At 45.7% G+C, this 20,737-nt stretch overlaps 1 protein-coding gene across 1 annotated transcript in view; it reads left to right on the forward strand.

Annotated features, from left to right (window-relative positions):
• Positions 1 to 20,737, forward strand: part of LOC127039469 (zinc finger protein 436-like) — a 254,552-nt gene that overhangs the window by 212,406 nt on the left and 21,409 nt on the right. The window contains 4 exon segments of the mRNA XM_050933237.1: positions 9,304 to 9,386; positions 12,675 to 12,801; positions 16,655 to 16,771; positions 17,141 to 18,029. Coding sequence (XP_050789194.1) covers positions 9,304 to 9,386; positions 12,675 to 12,801; positions 16,655 to 16,771; positions 17,141 to 18,029 — 1,216 coding nt within the window.

A 20,737-nucleotide genomic window follows, 5' to 3' on the forward strand; every position in this document is an offset into this window, starting at 1 on the left:
TGTCCGACTCTCATTTCTTGTGCCAAGATCACTAATAAAAGTGTTGAGTAAGATTGGTCCCAAGGCTGATCTGAGGAGCTCCACTAGTAACTCCCTCCAGCCTGACCCCCTTGTAGACTCCCCTTTAACCAATTCTTTATTGACCTTTCGGTTCTTATATTAATCCCCATCTTCTCCAATGTAATGAATAGTTTCCCATGTGGAACTGTATCAAAAACCTTACTGACATCCAGATCAGGTTTCTCTGGCACGATCTACCTTTTGTAACACCATGTTTTATTTATTTATAGTGCTGAAGGCCTGGAGGAAGTGTTAGCAATAGGCTGAGAATGGCCATGTGGAGGTAGGGGAGGGGATGGCAGACAGTGGGGAGGGGGGGTGTGTGACATTGGAGGTGTATCTGGGATTGTGTTATGTATGAGTCCATGTCTCTGCTCCCTGTGGCCGTGGTGCCTTCCATACCAAAGCAGCATGTCAGCATAGCAGACGCACACACCATAGTTCTGGCTGGAACACGCAGCGTTCACTGCCAGATGGGCTGAGCGATCTTTCAGGGACCCAGCTTGTTATGCCTGGCTGAAGTGGGTTCTGTTGGACGGGCGTCTGGGGCTCTGATAGTTTGCGATGTTCCTTTTTGCATAGTCGGTTCTTTCCATTTATTGTTTCCCCCCACTTATGCCCAATGCTGCTCTCTTCTTATCTTGCTTCAGTTATTTCACTTCCAGTTTTTAAATGGGATCTATGAATTGCAAAGCTGAATGAAAGATAAAACAAACAGAACTATTTGAATGTTGGCCCATAGCTGGTAGAACTGTACCTAGTGAAGGTCGGCTGTAATGACCAGGTTCCCTCTGCTTCATCCACCCCACCAGAAAATGCTAATGTCAAAGAGCCAAATGTGCATTTTAGGGCGAAAGGGCTCGTCAGGTGTTTGCTCTCTAAGGAACATGTCACCGGCCAGGGCTTGCAGTCTTTCAGGAGAGGTGCGCTGGGTTGTATTTAGGAATCTCAGAATAAAAGGTGAAGACGACTGGTTTACAGTATCCAATGAAATCTTGCAAGCAATTATACAAATGGACCCTACTGCTGTTAAAACAACATAGTATTAATACTGATTCAAAACTGACATTAAAATTAGGAAAGAAATGAACTGATACCTACTTACTATTTCTTAAGGCCTAAAATTTTGACACTCCCTCACACCATCTTTTTTTAAAAGCGCTGCACAGCACACAGTCAAGTTAATGAATGAAAGCACACCCATTATTGACCGCTTTGTGTTGCATAAGCTTCTGATTAAACACCTAATTAAAACTGTACTACTGTAAGTGGAAATGCATCAACCCAGCTTAGCTCCAAGGTGTTTAGATGGGAATGAAAAGTTTCTAAATTAAATACATGGCAGAATGGTTAATGAAGAAAATACACTGAAATGCCTCTACCCAGTCCTGTTGATTCTCCCAAACCCCCCATGAGTTCTGGCCTTTTAGTCAACTCAGCTCCCAGTCCCACAACAGCTCTGCCCTCTCCCATCCTAACCAATTTCTACTGCAATTGTTCACCCTCCTCATCCAGGCAGGGGGTTGACGCTGCAGCCCCTAAGGTACCTGCATTAATCACTGTCTCTCATACTGGGGCTATTTAGATTTCAGGGAACGATTTCTCAGGATTACTGACTCTGGGAGGTGGGAGAGAGGAGAGACTGAGAGGGCGTTTGCTCTTAGGGCCACGTTCAACTCTGGTAGCCTCCATGTTACCTCATCCTCCACCCTTCCCCATGTGTCTCTGCTCATGTCAGTGTGTCACCTGGTCATAATGTCACTGGCTTCAGCAGAGCTCCTAGACAGGAGCTACATTGTGAGGGGGTTACGGCACTGAGAGTGAAATACATCACAGGGAGGGTGAAATTATCCTGAAATGAAACATTCCAGTCTAGGAAGTGAAAGAATTCAAGTACTTCATTACTTAAAATTATGTTTGAAATGATTAGATTTTTATGAATAAATTGCAGTAAATGTTAATTTCCCTGTATACACACAGATGAAAGCATATTTATATAGGTAATATACAGAAATGCTTCTGGAGAAAGTCGAGTTTGATTTAAGGATATTTACACTGTATATTTTGAGTGTGACATTGACACTTTGAACAGTTATATGGTTTGGCTTTTGGAATCTCAACAGTTACTGTTATTAAACAATTGTTGTCTGACGACCCCCATAACTTCCCACAGCTCTGAACATTGAAATTGGAAACATTAAAAAAAGGACTTAAGCATAAATATTGCTATCTATTGAAATTAAAAGAAAGAAATAGAATGAATTTTGTCAAACCCACTTAACAGCAATTGCAATATGCTAGGGGATGGAAATTCAGAACTAAGGCAACAACCTTAATTCTGCCCTGTAGTAACACCAGGCAATCGCCATAGGGCTACGAATTAGGCATTTTAGTGTATATAGTTCCAGATTACAAATTGGTATGATCTAAAGCACATGAGATCTTTTCCTCAGGATATCACCATCACTGGGTTGTTTCTCTTATTGATAATTCCCAGAAGTGAACAGATAAATATCATTTTATCAGTTATGAAGTGGCCATTTCAGATTTCTGAGGAGTGTCTGTAATTTTGCACTAGGAGCCAGGTCCTTGAAGAGACAGAACCTTGGTTTCATTTGAACTTCTCCATGCTCAGCAGCTTCTGGAATTTGGTTCAAAGTATTTACATGTTTCCCTGCCTTGTTGTTAAAAGTGCTGCTTTAGAAAGTGGGAAGGGCAGGAACTGACTGCAGGATCAGTAGCTGAGCCCCTTAGATATTTATAGCTCATCGGAAGGAGGACGGGGATTGGTTGGTGTCTGGGGATTTAATAATAAACACACAAATATCATTGTTCTTAGTGAATTTTCATCTTCTAATTCTCAAACCCACTAATTATCCCTGGCTGCCCCCAGCAGTCTGGGGAGAGAGCTGACTGGCCAGTGTGGAACCGAAGGCACAAGGATCTTTCAGTGGCTGACTCAAAGTCACCCAGATTGAAATTCACTTCACTGGATAAATCCTAGTTGCTGAGCTCTGCAGAGGGGTGGGGAGGTGAATTCCATCCCCCATTCTTGAGCATGGACCCCCCTCCATTCTCACCCTGATCTCAGACACTACCCCAGTCTTCCCCTGCAGTGATGGACCCACTTTATGCTGTCAGAGCCATGTGCCATGGGAGCTAGAGAGGACATAGGCCCAGCTCCAGAACTGCTCCCCCTGTCCACAGCCCCCAAGCTGTGCTAGGGTTGCCCTGACTTTCCGATCTGCAGATGGGACCAGCTGTACCCAGCCTATGCGCCCACCACACACAATCTTTGTCACAACAAACATGCCAGGATTGGGAAAGACCATCTGGGGCTGGCTGCAGTCTCCCTTTGCTGCTGTGAGGGGAATGGGGTGGTCCCTCATATAGGATCCAAACATTCCCAGGGGCAGAAGGGAAATGTTGTTTCTTCCAGGGGTTTGAAATGTTTGGTTTAGAGTCCTGAGCTCTGTCTTCCTGTTTGTCTCCTTCTGCCACTTTCAGATCTCTTGGAGAGACAAGGTGGATGAGGTAATTATTTTAGAACCAATTAAAAATACCTGTTTGCTATCCTGGGACCAACATGGGTACAACAACTTTCCCCTTTGTACCCCCTCCCCATCTCGCCTCCCCCTCAGCTGAGACTGTCCCATGTGCTAGGAAAATAAGGATTCAGTCCTGTAACTGGATTGGGTCTTAATCTTTTGTCATCTTTAACTTTGCAGAATAGTCTCTCTGGTGTTGATGAACCTTTCCTGCGAGGCAGGATGTAATGCATTCGGTTGCCAGTCAGCACTTCACCTAGGTAAAGTCTCTCTCCTGTCTGGTGATTTACAGAGCCACAGAGGCTCACAATGCAACTAGTCAGATATTAACCCAGGCAGCAACTGACAAGCATTCAATAAAGTGTAAACGCATTCTTATAATCCTAGTCCCTAATACTAACCCAGGTGAGTCAGACTGATTCCCGCTATGTGCTTCTCCCTGTTCAATGAAGACATGGGGGCTTTTGCAAGAGCTTACACCTCATCTGCCAGTGTCACAGGCAGGATGAGCAGGGATGGTGTCTCTAGCCTCTGTTTGCCAGAAGCGGGCAATGGGTGACGGGGTGGATCATTTGATGATTACCTGTTCTGTTCATTCCTTCTGAAGCACCTGGCATTGGCCACTGAGCAAGATGGGCCATTAGTCTGATGCAGGTGGGCAGCTCTGACATTCTTACGTTCACAGTCTCTGTCAGGAGTATCTACTCATTTGGACTCACTGGGAGGCCACAGAAAGAAACAAGATGTTCTGAGGCAAGAAGGCCCAGTCTCAGAGCCCCAGGGCTCACGCTTCCCAAAAGCTAAAACTAGGCCCAGCCCATGAAAGGGGCACTGCCAGGAGAGACTGTATAAAGGCCGGAGCATCAAACAGCTTTGTAAACCTGAGAGAGCTGCCTTGGGAACAGTGATAGGGAGAATTCCCCAGAGTGACTCCTTTGATTCTGCTCTTCTCTGGCCTTTGGTTCATAGAATTATAGAACTGGAAGGGACCTCGAGAAGTCATCTAGGCCAGTCCCCTGCACTCAAAGCAGGACTCAATATTATCTAGACAATCCCTGACAGGTGTTTGTCCAGCTGCTCTTAAATATCCCCAATGATGGAGATTCCACAACCTCCCTAGACAATTTATTCCAGTGCTTAACCACTCTGACAGTTAGGAAGTTTTTTTCCTAATCTCTATCCTAAACTGCCCTTGCTGTAATTTAAGTCCATTGCTTCTTGTCCTATCCTCAGCAATTCAGAAGAACAATTTTTCTCTGGCATCCTTGTAACAGCCTTTTATGTACTTGAAAACTGTGATCATGTCCCCTCTGAGTTTTCTCCAGTGAGTGACAAGATTATGGCGATCAACAGATGGCTCAGGCAGTGGGTGTTATAAGGAGGGCTTTGGGATGTACGGTCATTGGGAAGCGTTTACGGATAGACAACTGTTCGCTCAGGATGGACTTCATCTAAGCAACGAGGGAAATAGAATTCTAGGATGGAGGCTCGCCGACCTTATCAAGAGAGCTTTAAACTAGGAAGTTGGGGGAGATGGTTGGGAGATGTTCAGGAGATCTCCACGCCGGAATATAACCTGGAGAGGGAAGTAAACAAAGTGAGAGGGGATACCTTTGCGGACCAAGGAATTGATCCAAGGAGGAATAGTGGACTAGAAATCAGAGTAACGAGTGATGCTGTTGGTAGAAGGTCTGTGCACGACGGGGGAAAGAATGTCACTGACGCCAAACACCGAAAATTAAAATGTCTGTACACTAATGCAAGGAGCCTTGGTAACAAGATGGAGGAACTGGAGCTACTGGTGCAGGAAGTGAAACCGGATATTATAGGGATCACGGAAACCTGGTGGAATAGTACTCATGACTGGAGCACGGGTATTGAAGGCTATGTGCTGTTTAGAAAAGACAGGAAGAAAGGCAAAGGTGGTGGAGTAGCCTTGTACATCAATGATGAGATTAACTGTAGTGAAATAAGAAGTGATGGAATGGATAAGACAGAGTCTGTCTGGGCAAAAATCACACTGGGTAAAAAAGCAACTAGAGCTTCCCCTGAGATAGTGCTTGGGGTGTGCTATAGACCGCCGGGATCTGATTTGGATATGGATAGAGACCTCTTTAATGTCTTTAATGAAGTGAACACAAAGGGGAAATGTGAGATTATGGGGGACTTCAACTTCCCGGATATAGACTGGAGGACGAGTGCTTGCAAGAATAATAGGGGCCAGGTTTTTCTGGATGTGATAGCGGATGGATTTCTTCATCAAGTAGTTGAAGTACCTACAAGAGGGGATGCCATTTTAGATTTGGTGTTGGTGAGCAGTGAGGACCTCGTAGAAGAAATGGTGGTAGAGGACAACCTTGGTTCGAGTGATCATGAGCTGATTCAGTTCAAATTAGATGGAAGGATAAACAAATGTAGATCTCGGATTAGGGTTTTTGACTTCTCTAGGGCTAATTTTAAAGAGTTAAGGAAACTAGGGAAGTAGATTGGACGGAGGAACTTGAGGATTTAAATGTGGAGGAGGCCTGGAATTACTTTAAGTAGCAGCTGCGGAGACTGTCGGAAGCCTGCATCCCAAGAAAGGGGAAAAAAACCATGGGCAGGAGTTGTAGGCCAAACTGGATGAGCAAGCAACTCAAAGAGGGGATTAGAAAAAAGCAGAAAGCTTACAGGGAGTGGAAGAAAGGCAGGATCAGTAAGGGAAGCTACCTTGCTGAGGTCAGAACATGTAGGGATAAAGTGAGGAAGGCTAAAAGTTGCATTGAACTGGACCTTGAAAAGGGAATCAAAACCAATAGTAAAAGGTTCTACAGCCACATAAATAAGAAGAAAACAAAGAAAGAAGAAGTGGGGCCGCTATACACTGAGGATGGAATGGAGGTTAAGGATAACCTAGGCATGGCCCAACATCTAAACAAGTACTTTGCCTCAGTTTTTAATAAGACTAGTGAGGAGTCTAGCAATGATGGAGGGATAATAAACGGGAATGTGGATATGGAAGTGGATATTACTGCAACTGAGGTAGAGGCCGTACTTGAACAGCTTAATGGAATGAAATAGGAGGGCCCAGACAATCTCCATCCGAGGATATTAAAGGAACTGGCGCATGAAATTGCGAGCCCGTTAGCGAGAATTTTTAAGCAATCGATAAACTCGGGGATTGTGCCGTATGACTGGAGGATTGCTAATGTAGTTCCTATTTTTAAGAAAGGAATAAAAGTGATCCGGATAATTATAGGCCTGTTAGCTTGATGACTGTAGTATGTAAGGTCTTGGAAAAAAATTTAAGGGAGAAAGTAGTTAAGGACATAGAGGTCAATGGTAATTGGGACAAATTGCAACACGGATTTACTAAAGGTAGTTCGTGTCAAACCAATCTGATCTCCTTCTTTGAGAAGGTGACGGATTACTTAGATAAAGGAAATGCGGTAGATGTAATTTACTTAGATTTCAGTAAGGCGTTTGACACGGTTCTGCATGGGGAACTGTTAGTCAAATTGGAAAAGATGGGGATGAATATGAAAGTTGTAAGGTGGATAAGGAACTGGTTAAAGGGGAGACTCCAGCGGGTCGTATTGAAAGGTGAACTGTCAGGCTGGAAGGAGGTCACTAGTGGAGTCCCTCAAGGATCGGTTTTGGGACCGATCTTATTTAACCTTTTTATTACTGACCTTGGCACAAAGAGCGGGAATGTGCTAATAAAGTTTGCGGATGATACAAAGCTGGGGGGTATTGCTAACACGGAGAAGGACAGGGATACTATTCAGGAAGATCTGAACCACCTTGTAAACTGGAGTAATAGAAATAGGATGAAATACAATAGTGAAAAGTGCAATGTCATGCACTTAGGGATTAATAATAAAAATTTTAGATATACGTTGGGAGCGCATCAGTTGGAAGCGACAGAGGAGGAGAAGGACCTTGGGGTATTGGTTGATAGCAGGATGACTATGAGTCACCAATGTGATACGGCTGTTAAAAAAGCAAATGCGATTTTGGGATGCATCAGGCGAGGTATTTCCAGCAAGGATAAGGAGGTGTTAGTACCATTATATAAGGCGTTGGTGAGACCCCATCTGGAATACTGTGTGCAGTTCTGGTGTCCCATGTTCAAGAAGGATGAATTCAAATTGGAACAGGTTCAGAGACGGGCTACTAGGATGATCCGAGGAATGGAAAAACTGCCTTATGAAAGGAGACTTTAAGAGCTTGGCTTGTTTAACCTGGCCAAAAGAAGGCTGCGGGGGGATATGCTTGCTCTATAAAAATATGTCAGGGGGGTTAACCTTAGGGAGGGAGAGGAATTATTTAAGTTTTGTAATAATGTAGGCACGAGGACGAATGGGTATAAACTGGATATTAGGAAGTTTAGACTTGAAATTAGATGAAGGTTTCTAACCGTTAGGGGAGTGAAGTTCTGGAACAGCCTTCCGAGGGAAGTAGTAGGGGCAAAAGACTTTTCTGGCTTTAAGACAAAGCTTGATAAGTATATGGAGGGGATGTTATGATAGGATCGTTAATTTGGGCAATTGATCTTGGATTACCACCAAGATGGGACTACTCAATGCTCTGCGGGGAAATGTTGGATGGGATGGGAACTGAGTTACTACAGAGAATTCCTTCTTGAGTGCTGGCTGATGAGTCTTGCCCACATGCTCAGGGATTAGCTGATCGCCATATTTGGGGTCGGGAAGGAATTTTCCTCCAGGGAGGATTGGTAGGGGCCCTGGAGGTTTTTCGCCTTCCCCTGCAGCGTGGGGCACGGGTCGCTTGCTGGTGGATTCTCTGCAGTTTGAGGTCTTCAAACCAATTTTGAGGATTTCAATAACTCGGTCCTGGGTTAGGGGTTGTTATAAAAGTGGATGGGTGGGGTTCTGTGGCCTGCCTTGTGCAGGAGGTCAGACTAGATGATCATATTGGTCCCTTCTGACCTATGAGTCTATGAGTTTATGACTCATCAAACCCAGTTTTTTCAATCTTCCCTCATTGGCCATGTTTTCTAGACCTTTATTCATTTTTGTTGCTCTTCTCTGGACTTTCTCCATTTTGTCCACATCTTTCCTGAAATGTGGTCCCCAGAACTGGACACACTACTCCAGTTGAGACCTAATCACTGCGGAATAGAGCGACAGAATTACTTCTCGTGTCTTGTTTTCAATACTCCTGCTAATACATCCCGAAATGATACTTACTGTTGCAAAAAAAAGTGTAACTCTGTTGACTCATATTCTGCTTCTGATCCACTATTACCCCCAGATCCGTTTCCACAGCACTCCTTCCTTGGCAGTTATTTCCCATTTTGTATGATTGTTCCTTCCTAAGCGCTGTACTTTGCATTTGTCGTTATTGAATTTCATCCTATTTACTTCAGACCATTTCTCCAGTTTGTCCAGATGACTTTGAATTTCAGTTCTATCCTCCAAAGTCCTTGCAACCCCTCCCAGCTTGGTATCGCCTGCAAACTTGATAAGTGTAACAGAGAGACTCTGCTGCTGGGAGGGTTTCACCATGTGTCAGAGGGTTACACCCTGGTAGGAGGGGGCTAGATCTGTACTGGAATAAGGTCACTCTGTGCTTCCGAGTGTGGCAGAACCTAGAATGTCCATTAGCAGGGGAAATCCTGGGGGGAATCAACATGTGGAAAGGAGAGAAACCCTGTCTGAATTCTCTCACATTGCCCTTCTCACCCTGGCAGGCTACAGATTAACGTCCACGTTTTGCTCCAGATCATCCCATCCTCCCAGGGGGAAGGCAATGGCTGCAATGGAGCTGGTTCAGGTAAGGGATTCTCAGGGAGCTGGTGGTGGGTTCTGCTTGGAGGGAGAGAAGCGGTAAATGTATAGGAGGGTGGGAGCCAGTGATGAGCTGCCAAAATATTAACAACAGGTTCCTTCCTCCTCACTTCACGAGGGGCTCATTCCCCCCCGGGGGTCATGCCCCATCCAACCCCCCCTGTTCCTTGACACCCCCCCAGGGACCCCTGATCCATCCCCCCCTTCCCTGTCCCTGACTGCCCCCTGCCACCCCATCAAACCTCTCCTCTCATTCTTGATGCCCCCTCGGAACCTCTGCCCCATCCAACCATCCCTTCTCTCTGTCCCTGACTGCCCCCCACCACCTCATCCAACCCCTGCTCCTTCCTGACAGCCCCCTGGGACCCTTACCCCCATTCAATTCCCTTGTTCCCTTCCCTCTGACCGCCCTGACCCCTATCCACCCCCCACAACCCACCAAACACCCCCTCCCTGCTCCCTGCCCCCTTACCACACTGCCTGTGGCCAGGACTGGGACCGCTCTGCCGGGACCATGACTGGCGCCGCAGGGCCCAACTCCCTGAGCTGGGGTGGAGCCGCTCGCCCGGGACCGGTGCTGCGGGGCCTGAGCTGGGCCGGGTCGGAGCCGCTCAGCAGGGACCAGCCCCAAGCCAGGGGTGCTTAGATGGGACCCGGCTGGGGTGCTCGGCCAGGGCAAGGGGGAGCTGCTCAGGTGGAGCTGGACTGAGCCACGCGCACCGCCCCACCACCCCCCTGCGGCCCAGGTTACCTGCCTGCTGCTTGTTTCAGACTTCCCGTGAACATTTGATTCGCAGGAAGCAGGGGATGGGGAGGAGAAGGAGGATGGAGCTTTCAGAGGAGAGGGGGAGGTGGGCTGAGGGCTGGGTGGACAACTACCCGAGCCTTTGTTAAATTTAAAAGCTTTTTTAAAACCAGTTGTCCTGGAACACCCTGTTCTAAAAAGGCTTGTAAATTTAACAACCTGTTCATGCGAACCGGCTGAAGCTCACCACTGGTGGGATCTGCTAGAGGTGGTGGGAGGTAGGAAATATCTTTAGTGGAGAAAAAGAGGGGACAGGATGTGACAAAACTGCTGAGACTTGTGTACTCTAGGGTGTGATGGGTTCTCACCCCGGGATACAGTCTGAGGGGCTTCTGAGAACCGCTGTGCCCTCTAACCCTCAAGCCGGGCTGGCCCTTCTCACACTGCTTTGCTGGAGATTCAGCCAGCCTCTCCAGGGCCTGTTATCACCCAGCATGACAGCAGGTGGCTCCATGCAGCCAACTAATTTACCTGAGTGCGTTACCTAAGCCACTCAAGGAGAGATAGAAGACAACAGCCAATTTCCCAGCGATAAGTGTTAGCAAACAGATCAAAGCAGATTACTTAGCAAATAACCGGAAACTCAAACCAAGCCTAACATGCTAGATGGATAGAATTTGAATTAGCAATTTCTCACCCTGACTGATGACACAAGCAGTCCACCAAGTTTCCATACCAAGCTAGAAATCCCTTTACCCTGGAACCAGCACTTCCCCCAGTTCAGTGTTCGTTCCTCAGGTGTTTCCAGGAGTTCACTTGTGCGGGGAATGAGGCCAAGAGCTGATGTCACACTCCACTTATGTAGCTTTTCCATATGGCAGGAACCCTTTGTTCTAACCTCAGTTCCCAGTCCGGTTTGTGGAAAAATATAGGTAGCAAAATGAAGTTCATTGTCATGTGGTCTGGTCACATGCCCTAGCATGCCCTGCTGAGTCACAGTAGCCATGACTCCTAGGCTGGCTGAACCATTCACAGGAGGGCTAAACTCTTGCACAGTCCATTGTCTTTGTTGATGAGCCATGAACACTGTCTGGCTTCTTCATTGTTGTACCTGAAAGGCTCGTTGTGGCTGTTAACCCAGAGTAAGCACATTTGAAAGATAGATACAGAGTCAATATCCATAACACAGGTAAGATAATCATATTCAGCAAATCATAACTTTTCCAGTGACACCACACATGAGACACTTTGTACAAAATGAGTCATGTCCTAATCATATTATAATCCTGCCACTATGTTGAATATGGGCTGTAGTGTCAGATAGGTTCTAATTTCAAGGCACAGGCTTTGGGAATGAAACTTCCCCTCTTTGTGGAACAGGAAATAACCCTCCAGCCAGGGCTGGGACAACTTCCCAGACTCCCAGTGCTGAAACCTGAACCTCCTGACACTTCATTAGTTACCCCTATCCCTAGCCTTTGTGGCAACTGCAAACTTTATCGGTGATGATTTTATATTCTCTTCCAGGTCATTGATAAGAATGTTAAGTAGCAGAGGGCCAAGATCCAATCCTTGCGGGAACCTGCTAGAAAGAAATCCACTCGACCATGGTTCCCTATTTAAAATCCCAGTTTTTAATTTATTTAATGTATGCCCTGTGTATTTTGTATCTTTCTAGTCAAAATATTGTGCTGAACCAACTCATGTGCCTACATATATTACATCAGGACTATTAGCTGCAAGTAAACTTTTGATCTCATCCAATAAGGATATCCAGTTAGTTTGATAGGATCTATTGTGTCTAAACCTTTTTAATGGGTACTAATTATATTACTCTCCTTTCTTTCTTAATGAAATCCAGTATCGGCTGCTCCATTCTCTTGCCCAGTATCGATTTCAGACTGACACACTTGTAATTCGCTGCATCATCTCTTTTATACTTTTTAAATATTAGCACAGCATTAGCTTTATTCCAGTCTTCTGGAATTTCCCAAGTGTTCCAAGTCCCAATTAAAATCAACAGTAACAGTCCACCACACTCCTCCAGCAGGTCTTTCAAAACTCTAGTTATCTGGACCATTGTTAGGATTAATTTTGTCCTTTTAAAAACTTCCTTCTTATTTTCATTGGTTGATCATTGATTTCTGATAGCTTCTCTTGCCAACTTTCTACAATTCTGACCTTCGAACTTCTATCCTTTACTATTGACTTCCCCTTTCTTCCATATATTTTATTTGGAGAGTGTTGGGATTCCTACCAGGGAGCTACCAGCAGGGTCCAGAGACAGCCCCATCTCCTATATTAAGCTCTGGCTAGTAGCTATGTGATAAATGTGACGACCCTGCTTCCGTCTGTCAGCTGGGAGACACAAAGGTTCTCTCTTCCTCCTGGCTGCTCTAGGCAAGGTGAGGTGGGACTCTGTTAACATGTGCCTCCTGGAGCTTCCATTTACCTGGTGCTGCTGTTCCCTGAATAGTGGAGTTGTGAGTGGGGCAGCAGGTCCTGAGTGTTGGACTCTTTCTTTTTCAGGGGCCGGTGACTTTCGAGGAGGTGGCTGTGTATTTCACTAGGGAGGAATGGGCTCTTCTGGACCCTGTTGAGAGAGCCCTCTACAGGGATGTCATGCAGGAGAACTATGAGACGGTGACCTCGCTGGGTAAGGAGTCCTGTCCCCTGGGTTATTAGAAGCTGTGGGGTCTCTAAAGAACCTGAGCAGTAATAACTTTATACCTTCATTCATCATTCAAGTTTTGACAAGTTTCTTTGTCCCCCTTTTTTTCCTTATCTCCCATACACTAGCAGGCAGCAGGGAGGAAGGAGGTAATAAGGGATGAGGAGGGAACACAAGAAGCTCCCAAGGCGCCGGGAGGTGGTGCCGGCTGCGAGTAATGGGAAGAAGCAGAGAGGAGTGTGGAGGAAGGGCACCCAGGAAGTGGGCTGGGTGGGTCAGTGGGAGGGAGGAGAGGTTTGGGGATCTAGAGCTGTGGGGGATCCCAGACCTTTAACCCTGAATCCCTACCCAAACCTCAGGTAAATCCTAGACTTCAGCATAACCACTCTCGCAAAGCCTCAACTTAATATAAGGCCCTGAACTGTAGCAAGCTTAGGCTATGTTTACTAAATCGTATCACTAAATCGACCACGGCTAGATCGATCTCAGAGCGTCAATCCCAGCTGTAGTGTCGACCTGCCCTTAATAACCCATTTCTTTATGCTCACCTCTTTGCCTCCACACTTGTTCCAAAATAATAAGTAATACTCTGATCATGGCATCTTACCTCTAGCAAGTATAAAACTGCCCACAAGACGTGAGACTAGCTCATAGATCGTAAAATCAGGGCAGGGTCAAGAAGAGTGAGGGTTTGGAGAGAGTCTTGTCCCCCTCTCCCAATCTGCAGCAGCCACAAGCTGTCTTCCCTCCAGGCTCCTTGGATCTTCGAACCTGTCCCTCCTGAGGTTACGTAGCCCAGTTCTTGTTTCTTACATTCTCCTTTTTCAGAAGAATTAGAAGCTGTTGCTCCTGAATGTTAGCGTTTAATTCCCCAGCCTTCTCCTCCCACTGGGGGAGTTTAATTCTCCATCCCATTTCACCTGAGTCACTAGATTTCCTAATTCCCCAAAATGTGCTTTTGCAATGTCACAGTTCAGGGGTAGCTAAGTCTTTGACCTGCCTCCATGGTCTGCTCAAGGAATGGCCCCTCAGGTATCAGGCCTCTAGCCAGCCCCTCTCTATGGATAGGGACCCACATGCGTCTCCTTTTTGACCAGTGTGTGAGGATTGCAGCTTGTCCTCCACTGTGTTTGCTGGACTAATGTCCATTTCCTGTGCTTTGCTTTCTCTCCAGGGGCTGTGAGCAGTGTGTGTGAGATAGAGGTGGGACTTCAGTGATACTTGTATGATGCCAATACACACCTCAGTCACGTAGCTGTCATGGGGTGATATGAATGGGTCATTTAGGACTCACTGGGAGTAACCTACATCAATCTAATACCCAACAGAGACAAGAGAATGACTGTCACCCAGGGCTGCCCAGAGGATTAAGGTTGCCTGGGGTCTTCAGTGGCGTGTTCCCCTTATGTGCTCTGACACCGCAGAGCATTTTCCTCGTGTCCCCCTTACCAGCTGGAAGGAGGTTACTAGTGGAGTTCCTCAAGGATCGGTTTTTGGACCAATCTTATTTAACCTTTTTATTACTGACCTTGGCACAAAAAATGGGAATGTGCTAATAAAGTTTGCGGATGACGTGAAGCTGGGGGGTATTGCTAACACGGAGAAGGACCAGGATATCATACAGGAAGATCTGGAGGACCTTGTAAACTGGAGTAATAGTAATAGGATGAAATTTAATAGTGAAAAGTGCAAGGTCATGCACTTAGGGATTAATAATAAGAAGGTTAGATATACATTGGGGACGCATCAGGTGGAAGCAACAGAGGAGGAGAAGGACCTTGCACTATTGGTAGATCACAGGATGACTATGAGCCGCCAATGTGGTATGGCCGTTAAAAGAGCTAATGCGGTTTTAGGATGCATCAGGCGAGGTATTTCCAGCAAAGATAAAAAGGTGTTAGTACCATTATATAAGGCACTGATGAGACCCCACCTGGAATACTGTGTGCAGTTCTACTCTCCCATGTTTAAGAAGGATGAATTCAAACTGGAACAGGTTCAGAGACGGGCTACTAGGATGATCTGAGGAATGGAAAACCTGTCATATGAAAGGAGACTCAAAGAGCTTGGCTTGTTTAGTCTAGCCAAAAAAAGTCTGAGAGGGAATATGCTTGCTCTTTATAAATATATCAGAGGGATTAATATTAGGGAGGGAGAGAAATTATTAAGCTTTGTACCAATGTAGACACAAGAACAAATTGGTATAAACTGGACACTAGGAAGTTTAGACTTGAAATTAGATGAAGGTTTCTAACCATTAGAGGAGTGAAGTTCTGGAACAGCCTTCCAAGGGGATTAGTGGGGACAAAAGACATATCTGGCTTTAAGATTAAGCTTGATAAGTTTATGGAAGGGATAGTATGATGGGATAGCCTAATTTTGGCAATCGATCTTTGATTATCAGCAGATAAGTATGCCCAGTGGTCGATGATGGGATGTTGGATGGGATGGGATCTGAGTTACTGCAGAGAATTTTTTCCTGCGTGCTGGCTGGTGAGTCTTGCCCACATGCTCAGGGTTTAGCTGATCGCCATATTTGGGGTCGGGAAGGAATTTTCCTCCAGGGCAGATTGGTAGAAGCCCTGGAGGTTTTTCGCCTTCCTCTGCAGCGTGGGACATGGGTCACTTGCTAGTGGATTCTCTGCAGCTTGAGGTCTTCAAACCACAATTTGAAGACTTCAATAACTCAGACATAGGTTAGAGGTTTGTTATAGAAGTGGATGGAGAGTGTTCTGTGGCCTGCTTTGTGCAGGGGTCGGACTAGATGATCACATTGGTCCCTTCTGACCCTAGAATCTATGAGTCTATGAGCTCTGATGCCGCAGAGCATTTGCCCTGTTTCCCCGTTCCCTGTTCCTGTTCCCCCTCCTGTTTGACTCAGTTTATATAGTAATATTCTCAGCTGTACCTTTGCTTAACCAATCATTGTACTGAAATTTAATTCACCAATCCTAACGCAATGAAACATAATTCTCTAACCAACTGTATCCCACTACCTAATTAACTTACACCTAGCAAAATTAATTATACAGCAGACAAAAACAATTAGAGAATCAGACTGATTAACATTGTAAAGCGGTGGCCATAAAGATAAAAAAATACAAAAATGAGAGTTTCACAACCACAAGCATTGAGTAGTGATTTCTTGCCAAACCAGTCTGCTATCAAACTAAGTTTTCTTTAACCATCTTAAGATCTGTTTCTTTATCTGGTAGTGCTGGGCACTATCAGGACAGGATCATCTTCCTAACAGCCCAATAGCACCTTATTTCAGTGTGACTCGTTTGGGATGTGAGGATGTGACCCTTTGCTTCCCAGCTTATGGCTGCCCCTGCTGCTTAGCCAAAGGTCTTAGCCTAAGGACAAGACCTCAGTCTGTCACGGTAAGAGAAGGCCTTTACAAATACAGACAGTGATTTTGATTCTTTGTTTTCATACTCCTATAAGTAGCTAAGTGATAAAAATACCCCTAAGTTCTTAAACTATAGGCTTTACAGGCAGGCCTGAATATCTCTATTCTAACAGTGGGTTCTGTCCTTTATCCCATTCTGTGCCTGTCTTGTGTATTTAGATTGTAAATTCTTCAGGGCATGGGCCATCTACTATTCTGTGTTTGTACTTGTCCTAACACAATGGGGACCCACTGTTAGTTGCTCCTTAGCACTAATGTAATGAATATGATTTATAATCATAATAACTCTCCTGCCTCTTTGAGGCAAGGAAGCTGGCCTTGGGATGTTACTGCTTAACAATGAGCTGGGGGTTAAAACCATGGACTATTCTTTGTGACAAGTATCCCAGAAATTCTACTGACCTCCCTAGTTTTCTTTGCCTGCAGTAGGGTTTCCAGTTTCCAAACCTGATGTGATCTCCCAGGTGGAACGAGGGGAAGAGCCGTGGGTTCCAGACCTCCAGGGCTCTGAGAAAGAAGTGCTTCCAAGAGCTGCCTGCACAGGTGAGGACTTGGTTAAACCAACTCAACAACTGTGTGGGAATGCAGGAAACATTTGGGATGCCCTACGAAGACCCTGTGAGCTCTCCAAGTTTAAGATTGTTCCCTGCAGATGTGGAATCATAATGGCAGATGTGACTCATGGCTTTCCTCCTATTCTGACTGACAACTGGCAGCAGGTCGCTCCGCGATCTCACTTTCCTCTGAGTGTTCTCGTGAGATGCAGACCAAAACTGATCCCTTCCTCTGTCCTCTGGGGAAGGTTTTGGGGAAAATCAGCTCCTGATAGGTTTGATCTCTCCCACACATATTTTGGATTGTTCATCCCTTTTTCCATTCCTCTCACTGAGATTTTCTTTCTTTCCGGTGCAGGTAGTGACCTGTGTCTGGATTCTCTCTGTCTCCCATCAGGTGATGGGATGGTGAGTGAGAATGAGGAGGAGAAACCCCATCAGGAAGATGCTGAGCGAAGAGAAGCACATGGAATGTTATCAGGAAGATCCAAAGAGAATGTTTCCAGGAGTTGTGCACTCCCAGAAAAACCAAAAGCCTGTGAGACTCAGGGGAGACCAGAGGGAAACATTATTAGCCTCTCAGACATTATAACAAGCAGCAGAATCAACTTGGAAGAGACACGCTACATGTGCCATGAGTGTGGGAAAAGCTTCAATTGGAGCTCTACCCTTGTCAGACATCGTAGAATCCACACAGGAGAGACGCCTTATACGTGTACTGAGTGTGGGAGAAACTTCAGTCAGAGCTCACACCTTATCCGACATCAGAGAATCCACACAGGAGAGACGCCGTACATGTGCTCTGAGTGTGGGAAAAGCTTCAGTCAGAGCTCTACCCTGAACACACATCGTAGAATCCACACAGGAGAGACGCCTTACACGTGCACTGAGTGTGGCAGAAGCTTTAGTTGGTGCTCTGTCCTTATTGTACATCGTAGAATCCACACCAGAGAGACGCCGTACACATGCTCTGAGTGCGGGAAAAGCTTCAGTCAGTGCTCAACCCTTATCAAACATCGTAGAATCCACACAGGAGAGAAGCCCTACTCATGCTCAGAGTGCGGGAAAAGCTTTAGTCGGAGCTCACTCCTTATCAGACATCAGATAATCCACACGGGAGAGACGCCTTACACATGCACTGAGTGTGGGAAAAGCTTCAATCGGAGCTCTACCCTGAACACACATCGTAGAATCCACACAAGAGAGACGCCCTACACATGCTTTGAGTGCGGGCAAAGCTTCAATCAGCACTCAAGGCTCATTAGACATCAGAAAATGCACAGGAGAGAGAATTGTAATAAATCCCTTGACTAGGGTTGGCAAAAATGATTTAAAAAAAATCACATTAGCTAATTCCCACATAGTGATTTTTGCATCATCTTCACCATGGTGTCTCAGCTCCACCAGATAAGTTGCCGCCTTCTGCCTTTTGCAGCTCATCCTTCTTTGGGGTCAGTCCTATGATCTTTTCTTTCAACTCCTTTCCTTTTGAGTCATAGGAGTGTGTATCCCTCCAGCCAGCTATGTTCATGAGTTCCAAGTTGGGAGAGAGGTTTGATCCCAGCAAGGTACACTGAGGCAAAAACTACCTGTGCCTTCCATCCGCTAGGACTGTGCATGGCGTTAGCTGCTCAAGTTAGCGATCTTAATGTAAAAAGTTGTAGTGCAAATGCAGCCCAGGTGCAGTGGTTGGCATTAGCTTTCCCCTTGACCTGACCTAAACTCCATCACTTTTCCTAGTCTAAACTAACCCTGAGCATCACGATTATCCTGTTCCTCCATTTCAAAGCAATTCTTAGTCATCGAGTTCTCCCTTGGGGAACAAATTGTTTCATTCCTAGTTGTTCTGATGTTCCTTCAGGTTGTGCTGGAGAGCAGATATTTTTATTATTATTTTCCGCGCTGAAAATATATTGAACTATAACAAAGAGCAGGAACAGGGCAGGAATAGGGAAAAAAGTCATTTCCTCCACTGTAACAACAAACATAGTTAGGGTAAGTCAGAGGGAGTCCCTTATTCCCCATGACTGTCCTCCTTCAATCCGTGCTAGAACCTAAGAATCCTTTTCCTTTCCCCAGTTGTGGGATGAGAGACTTCCAAAAATGCTCCCTGTGCTATAGCACATGGCTAAGCTCAGAGAATAAACCCCAAATCTCCCTTGAGCTTTGCTTTTTGAATTCTGTATTTCGGATTGCTTCAAGCCTGGGCATTGTGATTATTAACCAGTTTCTCTAGCACTGTTTCTACCACTGTTTCTGTAACATATTTTGTTTTTTATGGGACAGGTTTGTTATTCCTTTGCCTAACCCCAACCTGGAAGGCCAGGTTGTCTGTTTTCCCTGGCCCCTCCCCGGAGACAAATCTGACAGGGTTGAACCTGCCTGGAGCAAACAAAAAGCCCCACCACTCACACACACAAAGCAGATAGACATACACAAGACACAGAAGAAACTGAATAATTTGAGCTATTAACATTTCCACTTTCCCACAGCATGTTAGTTCTGAAGCTTGTTTTAATTTGTTTATTTTCTTGGAACCAGAACTGGGGAAAGAGAACACTGGAGTCAATGGAATTACAGCAGGGAGGGATAAGTCTCATGATTTGTCACTAACCAAAGGCTTTGTAAACAGAGTGATGATGCTACTGAATGGTCTGGCTAACCCTGCAGTTAGAAACAATCAGCTCTATGGGTGGTAAATTGACAGGCTTTGCTGTTGATCATGAAATAGCAGCTGTTGAAAGGTAATATGCTTCTATTTCAATGCCTCTGGAAGTACAGAAAACAATGATCTGTGTTAAAGGCAAGTTGCCATTTCTCAGAGCCCCAATTTCTATTGTGTGTGTACAGGAAGGTTTGAATGTGTAGCAGGTGGTTTGATAAAGCCTAGCTATTTTATGCATGTAACAGACTTCTACCCACCTCCAGCAGAGGTTTCAGTCACATACTATTGCAGCTTACTGAATGTGACGCAAAATAGTCAATTCCTCCCTATAGTCAGTCTCTGACCGGAATGTTAGAATGAGGCAGAGAAGTGGAAAAGTATCGCAGTAGGAATACATTAAAAAGTGGGATTAATGAGAGCTGGGGTGCAGACAGAACCTGTTCTACAGCTGGTGAAGTGATAGGGACACACTCCCACTAGTGCTGGCTCTGAAATAACGGCAGAAGCAGATCAAAGAGAATGAGCTCATGTGGGAGCTATGGGCAGCTACCCTGTCAGTGCACCACTCACCTGGCAGGTGTTACACAAAACACAGCACTTCCCCTCTGGAAGAGAAACACGTCTCCCCGCTGCCACCACTTCATTATACTGTCCATGAGGCTGTTTGTCCTGCAGGACTTTGATCTCTTTGAGTGGTCCATGGTGATTCATAAAAGAGCAGGAGTCATCCCAATGGAAATCTCTTCACTTCTTTCTTAGTGTTACCTTCTTAGGCCTGGCTTTGGAGATGACATTCGCCTCATCCTATCTTGATTTTAGGTAGGATTTTCATCACCTTCTGGGGCTTGGCAGCTTACAACTTTTGAGGGCTTTTCTCTGCCTTTTTGGTCCCTGCTGCAGTCAGTACATGCTAGACATGGGCATGATGTCCTTCCTGAGGATCTTGAGAGCTTTAGCCAGCTTCTTGGGGGCTATTTTCCTGCTCACAGCCACTGTCGTCTTCTCATGCCTTGTCCTGGGGCCCAGCTGCTGGTTGAATGTGAAGGAGCCAAAGTGCTGGTGACTTTAGCCCGCACCAAGTTGCCTTTGCTTGTCAGACTCCTGAACCCGAGCTGGACGTGGCTCTTGTTCTTCTGCACAGCACAGCCCTGGACAGGAGGGATCTGCAAATGTACATTCCTATGATCGCTTTGTTTAATGGATGAAAACATAAACTCTACACTTAGAGGACTGGAACTAATTTCAGCTGATGGACAGGTTTGCTAGGTTTTTATGCATTTGGACAGTGAA

The sequence above is a fragment of the Gopherus flavomarginatus genome, chromosome 23 (genome assembly GCF_025201925.1).
Source record: "Gopherus flavomarginatus isolate rGopFla2 chromosome 23, rGopFla2.mat.asm, whole genome shotgun sequence".
Taxonomy (NCBI): Eukaryota; Metazoa; Chordata; order Testudines; family Testudinidae; genus Gopherus; species Gopherus flavomarginatus.